The sequence below is a fragment of the Heterocephalus glaber genome, unplaced genomic scaffold (genome assembly GCF_053883595.1).
Source record: "Heterocephalus glaber isolate CG9 unplaced genomic scaffold, H.glaber_assembly_v1.0 deba00001689, whole genome shotgun sequence".
Classification (NCBI taxonomy): Eukaryota; Metazoa; Chordata; class Mammalia; order Rodentia; family Bathyergidae; genus Heterocephalus; species Heterocephalus glaber.
The window spans coordinates 9,875,890-9,889,724 of NW_028258414.1; the positions used below are offsets into that span (position 1 = coordinate 9,875,890).

At 38.0% G+C, this 13,835-nt stretch overlaps 1 protein-coding gene across 10 annotated transcripts in view; it reads left to right on the plus strand.

Moving 5' to 3' along the window:
- Positions 1-13,835, plus strand: part of Map2k5 (mitogen-activated protein kinase kinase 5) — a 258,240-nt gene that overhangs the window by 59,429 nt on the left and 184,976 nt on the right. For all 10 annotated transcript variants that reach the window (XM_004855593.4, XM_021237014.2, XM_004855594.4 and 7 more), the window contains one exon: positions 2,224-2,288. In XM_004855593.4, the coding sequence (XP_004855650.1) occupies positions 2,224-2,288 (65 nt within the window). The remainder of the gene's footprint in view (positions 1-2,223; positions 2,289-13,835) is intronic.

The following is a 13,835-nucleotide window of genomic DNA, read 5'->3' on the forward strand; positions in this document are numbered from 1 at the left end:
CTGGGAGCTGTGGCACATTGACCCGGAAGCCTCTGTGCTGGGGTCTATGGCACATTCTTTTTTTTGTATTCTTGAATTTGTTTGTGCAATACTTAGCACTTAGGTGCTTACACATGCAACAAACATTTGTCTCCCCCCACAACACCCCCTGGTCCTCAGCCTGTCCACCTGATGATGTTGAATGCCTACCCTCCTGGATTATAATGGGTACAGGTGCTACACTCATATCCATATCTGTCCCCAGGCCTGTGAAGTGGTGGGGAGGACACGACCATAAACTGGCCCTTCCAGAGCCTGGCCCCTGTGGGCTGTATACCTATATCCTACTTAGCCTTACATCTCAGTGCCACTAATGCAGAATTTGTGGGCTTGACTAAGTGAAATTTGTCTCTCCTAGAAATCTACTTCAAGCCACAATGAGAGTGCAGCTTGTTAGACAAGTTAATGATACAAATTAGGTCATTGGAAACTGTTGACATTGCTTAGAGAATTGGGGAATTGGCCCAGTTGCCTCTTTGCATTCACCCATAGACAGAGCTCTTCAGGTGTCCATCGGTCCAAGTAAACTTAATAACAATTTTGCTAGTGTAGCATCTCCAGTCACTTTATATACTGCCTTTCTGCATGCTGTTTGGAAATTTATCATTTAGTCCAGAATAATGTTGTTTTCTTTTCTTCATGCCATGTCTTTGATATAGGTTAAAAGGTTTTGTTTTCTTTTCTGTATTAGTGGTGTAAAAGTAGTAAACAGAATTTCCCTCAAGTAGGAAAGTAGTTGCTCATTTTTCTGTCAATTTTTTCCACTGATCTTAAATATAGTAATTAGCTGACTGTAAATTGCATCAATCAGGTTGTACTACAATTAAATTGGGTGCTGAGTTGGCCTTTCCACATTAATCTGTCGATATTCTTTTAGGGATTGGGAAAACAGCTTGGAAAAGAAGCTATTTCTGGTACCTGCACTGTAGTCCTAATTATCACAGTTCTCTGAAGCTTCAACTTCAGAAATGTATAGAAGAAAAATATTTCCCTTGATAAATGAAGCCTGGCTTTATTCAATTGGTGGAAGTTTAGAGCAAATATTTAAAGCTTTACTATAATGATCTGAGAGCAAACTATTTTTTTCAAAGTGATATTGAATTAAAAACTCCATCCATTTTCTGTCCATGCAAGGCAGTGCAATTCCCTGGAAATTGATTTTTTTTTCAGGGCTTACTATGGCTTTTCCCAAGATTTTGCTATATGGAAAATAAGACCTTTATTAAATCTATTTAGTTAATAAAGTTGGCAGTTAATTTTTAAACAACTGAACCAGTGCATAAAATATTACTGAATGCATTAAATAGAGTCTGACTAGTCTTAAAGTCATTTGATAAATGATTTAGGGAGTCCCTTAAAAAACTCTAAAACATTATTTTGTAGGTGCTAACATAATTCACTGTGCAGTCAAGATAAAAATGAGGGTAGTATTTTTGGTATAATAGATTTTATAGAATCTTAGAAAATGTGCATGCTGTTTTATATATTAATTATATAAATGACTTTAGTTCGTAAAAATTACATGTCTATATAGTTTTCCCTTTATGCATGATAATGCTTGACTGTATGTGCATTTTGAAGTGCATTTATCTGGCACTTTTACATCAGAATAATATGATTTCTGCACAGTTATGGCTGTGTACTAATTTACCATTTGCAAAGAAAAATTCTTTCTCTTCTAGGAAAATGATAAACATTATTCAGATAGTTGGGTAAATGTTAATTATAGGGTCACCTGAGGAATTTCTAGGGGCTGATATATTTACAGATCATGGATTAGATTCCTGGCTGATGCCTGTGTGTGTTTGTTGTCTTCCCAAATTTGACTTTGCTTATGTGCAGTGCTCTTCAGTCCTGGTTATATGCAGTGCCGGAGACTGTTTTCTTATCAGTATCTCTGACCTGACCCTTTTGAGCTATGTTATATCATTCCATTTTGACACCTTTTATCAAACTTTAATGAAATGACCCAGGCAAACAAATTGTCATTAAACTTTCCATCACTTTGTCCCTTGGTATCGTCTTTTATAAATTGGACAGCAAATGTTGTATTGATCTTCTCGTTCTTGCAGCTGAACTTGAAATGACCCAGACTGCTTGTTGTTTATGGCCCAGAGTTGCTTTTCCTTGACATTTCTATCCACAGCATGACACCCTTTTTGTTTTTCTTTCTTTCTTATGGAGATGAATGAACAAGACATACGATATCAAGACACCCTTGGTCATGGCAACGGAGGCACAGTCTACAAGTGAGTAGTCAGTTTTGTTTAAACTTTCTATCCACTTTTGCCCAGTGCTGGGGATCCACAGACTCTGTGGCAAAGATTTTTACATGACCACCAGTGCTCAGAACTTATTTCCACGTTTGACTCCTGAATTCTGCAAGGCATCTTTTGTTTTCTCAGGAATTGCCTGAAAAGTGCATTTATATTGCCTTTTTAATATTTTCAAGTCTGCATCTCTCCTGGGTGAGCAGTTAATAGTCCACCATTAGCAAGTATACGTTTAACTGGCCTGAAGTTTAATATATATTTTCCTTTGCTCTTTCACGCCATTATTGTTATTTTTTAACTTGCTAGCACCCTTTGCCGGTCCCTTGCCCATTGACAGTTATGCCCAGTGGAAGCCATACCTCATAAATACCATTGCTTTGCCCTGTGTTGACACTGTAAGTTATTAAAAAGCCTTCTTCCTGTTGTATTTCTTTCTCTCCTCACCCTACTCCCTTGAGAGAATTTCTACACACATTGGTGAATATGTTAAGTTACAAAACTCTCCCAAATTCCGGTTGCAGTGATCTTACCCTAAAGGAGAGTTCATTTTCATATTAAAAAATGCTAACCATAAAAAATGGTTCTCTCAACAGGGAAGTCTTTCTCATGCAGTAGTACAAAGTTTAAACTACATAATGTAATATCTGGTACTTAATAGTCTGCAATGGTGTATGAAAAATATTCCACTAGGAATTAAAAAATCCATACTCTGTAAGAAAGCCCTGAGGGAGTAATAAAGCTTTCCTCCAGAGAGCTGTTTTCCATATATACACTAAGCCTGCGTCACATTATGATTGTATTTTTTACCTTAGATATTTTAACATCGATATTCATCTATAATTTCAGAGTTGTAAAATAAATAATTTTTTTTAATTGGTTATTCACATTTTTAGAATTTTAAGTTTTGATGAATACAAATAGAAATTGCCCTGTTTTCCTATGTCCGCAAAGGGCCATATCCTAAAATCCTAGAACACCCTTCCTCCCTCCATGTAGCCCTGGCAGGGGATCCAGTTTCTTGAGGCTGAAAGCTCCTTCAGAGTCAACTGGAATGGCCACCCATCCAGAGCTTCAGGATCCTCAGCCAGGGTGTGAGTCCTTGCTCCTAAAAATACTCCTTTAAAGGCTGGGGATTTAGCTCAGTGGTGCTGCCACCTGCCTCGCAAGCGCAAGGTCCTGAGTTTGATCCCCGTTATCAAAAAATATATAAATAAGTAGTCCTTTAAGAACTCAGGTTCAGGGGCAGGGATTTGGCTCGGTGGCCCCATGCTTGCCTCATAAGCCCAAGGTCCTGAGTTTGATCCCTGGTACCAAAAAAACAAAACAAAACAAAAAAGAACTCCAGTTCACATATTTGGAATTTTTTTCCCTGTACCTGAGTATCATGAAGTTAAGTCGTGGCTTGGAAGTTAAGTCCTTCTACTTTGAGAATTAAGAGAAATATTCTATACTGCCCTTGGGTCTTCCTCACGAGTAGTGGAGCCCTAACGTGACTGGAGTTCTGAGGCTGTACTAGTGATCCCTTCCAGGAAGCCCTGCCTCCCATTCTCCTCCTACTTACCCATATCTGACTTGTATTTTGTACCCTGTTCTGAAGGTTCATAGAAAGGAAATAAGAAGGAACATATGTGCTCCAATTTGCTTCTCCCAAGCTCCCTGAAAGAAGCAGTTTTCAAGGCTTCAGCCTGTCTTCTGACTGCTTCTTTGCTAGCAGCTAAATATCATAAAACAGGAAGGATTTCTAGTAGCTCTTTGGATTCCTTTTATTGGCTTTAAATGGAATCCAAAAACATTTCTTGAGACTCCTAACTTCATGTGTTATTTCACCAAATGTTTAGTTTTGTATTTCTTAATAGAAGGTCTACTGTGAATTTATTGTCCTGACTTATTCCAGAGGGGAAGGAACGTAAGACTACCAAACCCTAGCAGATAATTTTTATTAGATATAACATTCTAGATGTTAAATTTTTTGTGTGTGCTGAGGATCAAATTCTTGCCCTTATTCACGCTAAACATGTGCTCTACCACTATGCTACATCCCCAGCATAGATGTTAAAATTTTAATCCTCTATCGAGTTAAAACATAGGTGTATATAAAAGGGATAGTAGAGAAGTGGAAATAACATGTCCATTTCCCAGGGAAAAATTACAATGTGAAATTATATATATATATATATATTTTTTTTTTTGGTACCAGGGATCGAACTTGGGTCCTTGAGTTTACACAGCAGGTGATGAAACCACTGAGCTAAATCCCCAGCCCTGAAATTATATTTTGTTTTTAATGTTTTTGTTTGTTTGTTCTGAGTCAGGGTCTTACTATATAGCCCAGTCTGCCCTCAAACTTGCCGTGATCCTCCTGCCTCAGCGTCCTAAGTGCTGGGATTACAAGCATTTGCTACCATGCCTGACCTTAAAATCATTTTTAATTATGGTGAGATATGTGTTACATAAAATTTGCCATCTTAACCGTTTTTAAGTGTACCGTTTGGTGGCATTAAATACATTTACATTGTTCAACTATCAACATTATTTATCTCCAGAACTCTATTTTGTATAACTCTGTACCCATTAAACAATAACTCCACATTTGCCCTTTTATTTTGTTTTAAGCTAAGAAGCATGGCTGAAACTTCTTTCATTAAGACCACGATGTCAAAGGAAATCATTCTCCCACATGTGCTTAGAACATGGTCTTTAAAATGATATCAGCAATTTACACTAAGAGTTCATTTAGCTACCATTTCCAGTGCTCAATGTGAATGTTGTAAGATTAATATGTTTTGGACAGTGGTTGCTTATGGAAGGTAAATAGCAGTATCATGCTAATTTTACTACTTTATATAGTAGAGTTCTCATAAGAAGACATTCCCTTTATTCATTGGCCTGTATAATTCTGTTTTTGTTTTGTTTTGAAATGGTGTCTCACTGTGTTGCCTACATTGACTTTGAGCTCCTGGGCTCAAGTGGTCGTCTCCCATTGGCCTCTAGAGTTCAGGTGTGCAGCACTCACCTTGCACCTGTATCATTCCTAAGGGGAGAGAGTGTGAACGTGCCAAGATGCATGACCTCTTGTCTTCCATCGCTGGGCTTCATTTCTGCCTGGCTTCAGTTTGTGGTGTTGTTCTTTTATCTCTGGCTTTTAGATCAGCACAAATAAATGGTATAATCATCACAAAATGGAAATCCACTTTACTAACATCTTTATAAAACACTGTTTGATGTGTTATGATTGGGTTTATCCTACACCAAGTTTACCTTAATGGTGTTGACTATAAAAATTGTGGTTTTTCAAACAAAAATGATTACATTAGAGGCTATGCTACATAAACTAGATGAAGGAAATATTGGAAAATCCACTCGTTGGTAACAAAACTGCTTAATGGGCTTATTTAATTTTTTTCTTATAAAATGTAATAAAGCTAATAAGTGCAAAGCAAAACTTTAATATTTCAATCTTACTCCACTTGATGGGACATTGGAAGACATATGCTATCATGTGTAATTGCACTGTATATTATTTAATAGTTGGTAAATTCTCATTATGCGAGCCTAGATGTTTTCCGCAGTTACACAATATGAAGTTTTGGCCCCAGACATTTAATCCAAATGGTAATGTGGATTCTGTGCTGTCGCCTCTTAAAGTGCTGTGCTCTCATACAGACCTAAGCAGGTGGTTTTAAATTAGGACTCTTTTGGGGGAACATTTATAAACATCTCATAGAATTAAAGTTGTGAATTAACTTCATGAAATTCTATTTATATTATTATATATAATTCTGTTTTCTACTCTCTAATTGTGTATAATTGTGTTGTATTTTATCATGTATAATATCATACAAATGTGATTTTCCAAAAGCTTCATAGTTTTATCATAATTTATTTTCATTGCTATAGGACACCTGGTACAAAGTAAAGCCCATTTACCCAGTGGCAGATACAAGGGCTTGGGGTTATGTCACCATTCTGTGGCAAAGCCAGAACTCTACATGACATCATTTTTCTTTTTGCTCTGTCCTTTGCCCTAGGTTAGTAATGGTGAACCTCTTACAGCTTTCAATGGTAACAAACAGCCAGCTGCAACACCCATGCCATAGGTTTGCCACCACTGCCCTAGACATTGTGTTTTCTCATGCAGATTGGACCATTTCCTTGGGTTTTAGGTGCTTGGTACATGCTGGCTGAAATGAACATGAAGAAAGTGAGGGTTTTCTCAGTCCAATTTTTGTAGGGCTCTTGAGTTGGCTTCTCACTGTATTCACCTAGTTTTACAGGCTGCATAATCATTTAGACCATTCACCTAGAAAAATAGGAATTTCCAATACCTATATTTGAAAGATGAATTTTCTTGCAAATGTTTAAACCTTGAGAATTTAACATCCATTGGTCCTGCGTGCTAGTTACTGTCCTTGTTTTCTTGGGTAGTGTGTCACACTGAAGTGGAAATGACTAACAGACCCAGTTACTTGGAAAATGTTCTGTGATTCCACAGTTGGTCCCTCTGCTTCCTGGGCATGTTGCTTGATGGAGTCCCTCAAGTTTTGAGTTTAGAAGTGAAATAATATGTAGCTCTTAGGATTAAACTCTGCTAAATCAGCCAACAATCACCAAAGAATCATGTTTTATATTATTTCTTCCTTAATGTGGGTTATCCAAGCTAGGATTCAAATTATCAGTGTTTTGGCCATATATTCCAGTTTCCAGGCATTTGAAGACAGCAGTGAATTTTCTACTTCTAGCTCTTTCCCATGGTCCAATGAAGAATCCAGTCTGGGCTTTAGGTAGAATTTTCTATGATACAGTGGATGGCATACATGCTGACCAAATGGTGTTTTAGATTGAATATATGCCTTTATTTAAGAATTATTAACTAGAGACAATTAGAATAGTTAGTAAGTTTCAGAGGTATTAGTTTCTTCCGTTTTGTTCTTTTTTCTGATACTGGGGGTCAAACCCAGAAGTGCTCTACCACAGACCTGGTTCCCCAGTCCTTTTTATTTTTATTTTTTATTTTGACATAGGATCTTGTTAAGTTGCTCTGCTGGGACTTGAACTTGGAATCCTCCTGCTTCAGCCTCCTTCAATACTGGGATATAGGCATGTGCCACCATGTCTGGCTTTGTCTTACCTCTTTTAAATGACACTTATTGGGCAGTGTGCTGGTGATGGTCCTTGGACATGGTAACTGAGATCATGTGAACTGTTAAATTGTCTCCTGACCTTGTGATATGGCTGTAGAGACCAAATAAAGAAAATTTGTAAGGGCCGGGGATTAGCTCAGTGGTTCTGCTGCCTCCCTTGCAAGTGCAAGGTCCTGAGTTTGATCCCCAGTACCAAAAAAAGAAAATTTGTGTTTGGAGGCTGGAATTATATTCACTCATTATAGTAATATGATTTATTTAATGAGAATTAAAAGCCCTGATGGTCATTTATATAAAATGAGAAATTATATGAGTCATCTAATTAAATCCTATTCCAAAAGTAAAATATTTCAAGACATGAGATTCCTAAAAAGCATAATAAGAAGTATTCTTGATGGTGGAAATACAGTCACATGTCCAGTTATACCATTTTGGTCAGTGATGGACCATGTATACAACAATGGTTCCATAAGATTACATTGTCTAGTAATGTTTTAGCTATCTTCATGTGTGTACATGCTGTGCTGTTTGCACAAAGACAAAATAGACTAATGACACCTTTCTCAGGATTTGTCCCATTGTTGAGCAAAGCATGTCTGCACTGAGAATCACATAGTACCTGGGAAATGGGCTTCCTTTTTCACCATCCAACCTCAAGGTATCTGACCAAAATAGTTATCAGTAGTCTGGTCCCAGTTTCTCTAATGACTGTGTCAGCGACCCCGCTCCTTTATGTTTTTTCCCTGAGATTAAGAGTAGTTTTTAAATGGTTTTGATATTGACTTGAGAGCTGTGATGATTGTTTGATTTATTTTGACTTTAAATTTTCAATCAAATGAAGAGCCTTTTCCTTGCAGCCAAGATCATATTTTAAACAAGCAAACAAGGCATCATCCTAATACAAAATTAAATACTTGTTTATGGCTGGATTGCATTATAGTATAATGTGACAAGCAGGGATATTAATGTTTTCAGAAAATCAATGAGTATTTGTCAAATAAAATTAATTATGTATGTTTCCCTCTCTCTGTCTCTCAGTATTCACTGTTATAGGGTTGGTTCATACAATAATGTGTATTATATTGATTAGAACTGAAAGAATAAACTTGTGCTCATTATTTTCCTTCTACACCTTTCCTACCTTTGCCCCCCCATTCCTGTAAGTTCACACATGCTTGTATCCATTATGGCAATGATGGATTATTGGCATCTAACCAACATGACAGGATGTCACAGGTCGCTAAACAGAGATTTTCAGACTCTGTTTCCACACGAATTAACTATTATTGAAATAGTTTATTGAGATTGAAGTATTGATCATTTTTTTGCTAACCATGGCTTAAGGGAAGGAAGAGGAGGCAGTGGTGTTTTTGAAAGACACTAAATTTCATTTTTAAAAATCTCATTTATTTAGCCTTTTCTTCTTCCTGTTTTATAGCCCCAGCAGTTTTATTGCTTGGAAAAGGGTATCTTGGCTTTATTTTTATGACAGTATAATTATACTTCAGGAATGCACTTGATTACTATGGGTAGCAGGATTGTTCTAGTATATTGGTTTGGCCAATATTGCTATACAAACAACTTTTCAGTCAATTGAGTCTGGTAAAAATCAATACATTATGGTAATATTTCAAGTAAGAATTTGCTGAATCTAAGTGTTTCAGCACCATCTCCTATCAGGGAAAATAATTTTGAAATGGCAAGACTTCTTTCTAATATTTTAATAAAATATTTTCTTTACCAAGAAGTTTAGAGTCCCAGCAAAAGTAGGTATGAACAGGTAAACATTACCTTGGCACACATCTGTTATTATGGAGTAGAAGGGATCTAGTTTGCACTTGAAGTCTATTCTCTGGCTTCATGAGGTGTGCATGACACCAGGGTTGGATTTCATCCTGCATTGTGCCACTTTGGGTTCATGGGTCTGATTCTGGGTGCTGAGTTAACAAAGGGAGGTGGACAGTTCAGAGAGTGCCCAGAGGAGCATAGACAGGTAACGAGGGCCTGGGAATTGTGCCGCTGCAATCTGCCTTCATCCATTTGTTGAATAGCCAAGCTCTGGGTATGTGGGTGTCAGAGGCTCTGTGTCCAGTGAGATGCAGACTTTCTGGCCATGGGTAAGCACAGAACCTCACAGTCAGGGTCACACGTCCCTAAGTGTGGGGCACCAGCCCTGGGTGGAGGATGGAGTGATGACCTATCTTCTTCCTCAGGAAGAGTTAGGAAGAGCCTCTTGAAGGAATTGATATTTGAGTTGAGAAGTGAAGTTGAAGGAATCAGCTAAGTTATTATACCTGATGAAGAAAAAGTTAGAGTTCCGTAACAGCTTTCTTAAAGTCTGAAGGACATTCCTGTAGCTTTGTGTTACCCCGAAGGCTGGACTCCAGCAGCTATCTTGAACATCTCTAAAAGCCTGCCTGTGGTTAGTGTGACTATTGTCTTCTTACTACTGCTCTCCCACTGGAGAGTCCTTCCTAGAACAGCGTCATCATGTCTGGGTCCTTTTGGTGGCAGTCCTGACAGGGCCTGGCACAGTGGCTTACCTACATGAGGCACTTAGTGTTTTGGGGACTACCCTGCATAGGCACCCTTCACAGTCCAAGGATGACACAAGTGCTACCCAGTGCAGGGTGACTCTGGGAGCTCTGATGAGGTCCCATACCATGAGCAGAGTGACCTGGCTATTGTTCTGAACTGCTGTGAAGACTTTTCCCTAGGTCTGGGCATGAGATGACCTTACATACAGCCTTCTTCCCAGTCGAAAGTCCCAAAATTAAATTTAGCACTCAGCAACCATAAAAATCTGACATCAAGTGTTGCTTTATTTTGTTCTTTTAAATTTTATCTTATTGTATATTCATTGATTTTATTGAACAGATATTTACTGAGTGTCAATATATGCCAAGGACAGTTCTAAACATGTGTGGACCAGTGGTGAGCAAAATAGTCACAGTCCCCATGCTCCTGGAGTTCAGCAAGCAGGTGACGATCAAGGACATCGTTCCTGAAGTAAGATATCAGCAGACCTTGCAATTGCTGTGAAGATGTAGAAGAGGTGCTTGGAGAAGGCCTATTGAGGTGGTGTCTCAGCTGAGACCTGAAGGACAGGAAAAAGTCAGTGCTGGGATAATCTGGGAGAAGAACCTTCCAGGCCGAGGGACCTACTCTGGCAGAAGCCCCACAAGGGCACAGGGGTGCTGTGTCCAGGCCAGTGTAGCTGAAGGAGAGTGTTTGGGGGAGAGTGGAGTGATGGGCAGGGCCCAGTCATACTGAGTCTTTTAGTCCTTGCTAAAAAGGCATTATTACCTCCGTTTCACAAGTAAGAAAGAAAAAGCTTACGTAGCACACCCAAGATCAAGTCAAGAATAGAACTCAGGTCCTCTCACACTTAAGGCAGGGTTTTCCTTGCCATTCACTTTCTGAATTTTATAATGTTTAACCCAAATTATTTTCAGGCGTAAATTCCTGTGTAATTCTGAAAAAAATCAGTGATGAGCCACATCCAGATGTTAATTTTAGAGGCATGTTAGTAGATGTTATCACAACTATTCCTTGGCTGACAGAGTTATTGCAGTGTAGCTCCCTGTCTGGTCTATCCTTTGGGTCTCCTTGCTTACCAAAAACTTAGAATGTAATAATTGAATCCCTAGATTAATTGTATGGTTGTGCTAATAAAGGTGTTGCATGTCTTGATTTCTAAGGCACAGTAAATTTTTTAAGCTATTTTTGTAGTATTTGATGTGTTTGAAAATGGTAGTCTCATGGTTGGCATTTCGCACAAGCAAATATTTGTATACCATAGCATCTGGGGAATTTACTTAAATTGCTTTTTTGGAAAATAATTCAGTGGAAAGTCCAAAAGGCATTTACTGTGCATAACTTTTTGCAAAGTTCTTTTTTTCTTTGCTCTGTTGTTGGTTATTTTGATGTAAGAGACCGTGTTTCTGTTAAATTGCTACCTTACTGGAGTGAAATATGTTTAGGTTCTGATTTGTACACTAACATTGAATTGGAGGAACAGGTTACAGAATTAGTGGGAGAAGTAGCAATAGGGGTTTAGGTTGTAGGTATTAGGCCTAAAGTTTTTCCAAAAACTTTTTTTTTTGGTTTTTTTTTTATTAGTATATGTTTGCAATATATAATGATTACATTTATTTTGGAGAATTGGTACATATACATATTGCATTATTTAAACTTTCACTTCTCTTTTCCCCTTCCCTCCCATCTCCCCTCATTTTTTTTTTTTTTTTTTTTTTGTACTGGGGATTGAACTCGGGACCTTGCACTTGCAAGGCAGGCGGCGGAACCACTGAGGTAAATCCCCAGGCCGCATTTTTTTAAACATTAATTTGCTTTTTAAATGTGACTTTGAATTATGTTGTCCGCTTGACCATAAAATTTCTATAGTTTTCCTTGTCAGAATTACAAAAAGAAAAAGAGTGTACAATGTTATTGCTAAAAGTGAGCGCATGGTTTTTATTTTGTGAATTCAAATAATGAATTGAAAAAATGTTCAGACAAAATTAGAACTTGCTTTCAGGCACAATCAACATAGCATTTTAACAAGCTTAGTGTATTTGGAAAATATGTACCATGTAAAGTTCTTAAACATACTGATTCTATTACAACTACTAACTAGCAGCAAAATGTAATGGCATACTTAGTCAATAAACATAAAGGTCTGATTGAACTATAATTAAATTTTCAGAAGAGTTATCTAAAAACAATGAATAAAATATTTTTTATATTATCTCAGCAATAAAAAGTATAGACAATGAAACTACAGTGTTAAAAAAACTATTTATAAGATAAAATTACAGAATGAATTTTTACCGCAAACACATACCCTGAATTAAACTTGTGTACACCATTTCTTTTCATTTTAAACTGTTTTGAAGCTAATTCTTAGTAAATGTTCACAGAACACGGTAGCTGGGGTAACTGACAGAACAGACAAATGAGCATGCCCTGATACACCCAAGACCAAAAGGTGCTAGTCACAATGGCCACATTCTCATTTCCAAAGAGGGCCACGATCATGTGCCCTGTGTTGTCCCCCGGTGGCATAGGAATCCGCAGAGCACACTAGAGATCATCATCCTCATTTGACTGAAGGAGAAATGGAAACGCAGATAACAGTGGATTTTGCTGAGAATTCAGAGCAAGTCAGGGATCAGACAACCAGTGAAACTCAGGCTGTCTTATTTCTTTGTCCCTTCCCAGTGCATTTTAATTGCATTTTAATTCAACGCAGAGCTTGAAGTAAGCGTAGTATGTGCCAGCCTTAGAATTTCTGTCAGCATTTTCTAGCAAAAAGACTACAGCTGTACTTTGTATTTTTATTTTTTGTATCAGGCACATGTACTTTGCAGAGGACCCTTAAGAACAAATAGCTGTTGAGGGCTGGGGATTTAACTCAGTGGTTCTGCTGCCTGCCCTGCAAGCACAAGGACCCGAGTTCGAGCCCTGGTACCAAAAAAAAAAAGAACAAATAGCTGTGGGCCGGGAATTTAGCTCAGTGGTGCCACACCTGCCTCTCCAAAGTGCAAGATCCTGAGTTCAATCCCCAGTACCAAAAAAAAAAAAAAAAAAAGAACAAACAGCTGTCTGCCTTCTCTTTGCCTGGAACTTAGAATCTTTGCAGGAAAGGATAAATCCAGGGTCAAAAATGTTAATACTGATCTCTGAACTTCAGTCACTTTAGCATATGATTCTCTGGAAATCTGCCTTTGGTGTTTTTCATCACCCTGATTTTTTTTTTTTTTGGTGTTTTCTGTGTTTTTTGTTTTTTGTTTGTTTGTTTGTTTGTTTTTTTGAGACAGGGTCTTGCTATGTAGTTCAGGCTGGCCTTGAACTCACAATGTAGCCTAGGCTGGCCTTGAACTCTAGCAATCCTGCCTCAGCCTCCCAAGTATTGGGATTTCAGGTGTGCACCACCACACCGAGCTTCATCACCTTGATATTGTGAGTGTAAAATATGTGTGCTTAAATCATCTCTGGACTCTTGTTGATCTTTTGGGCTTGCTGACCTCCCACTTCCTCCTCCCATTTATCTTACTTTAAAAACATATTTGCCATCTATGCACTTTACTATCCTAGATGGGTTGGACAATAGCATCTTCTCTTGACTGATATCAGAGGACTCTGTAAAGCAAAATGTTGCCTCATTTTTGAAGAGCATCCTAACGCAGCTTATATATTATTGGAAGTCACCAAAGACACCTCCAAAAGCACATGATATTCTCAAAAAGGACACTTTCCAACTTTGCTGCTTTGCACAGAGGTGCAGTGCCATTCCTTCCTGTCATTGTCTTAAAGATGAAGGTCCCCAGGTGGTGCAAGGTATGAGGGTAGTTTGTGTTGTTCAGTTTTTATGTTAAAG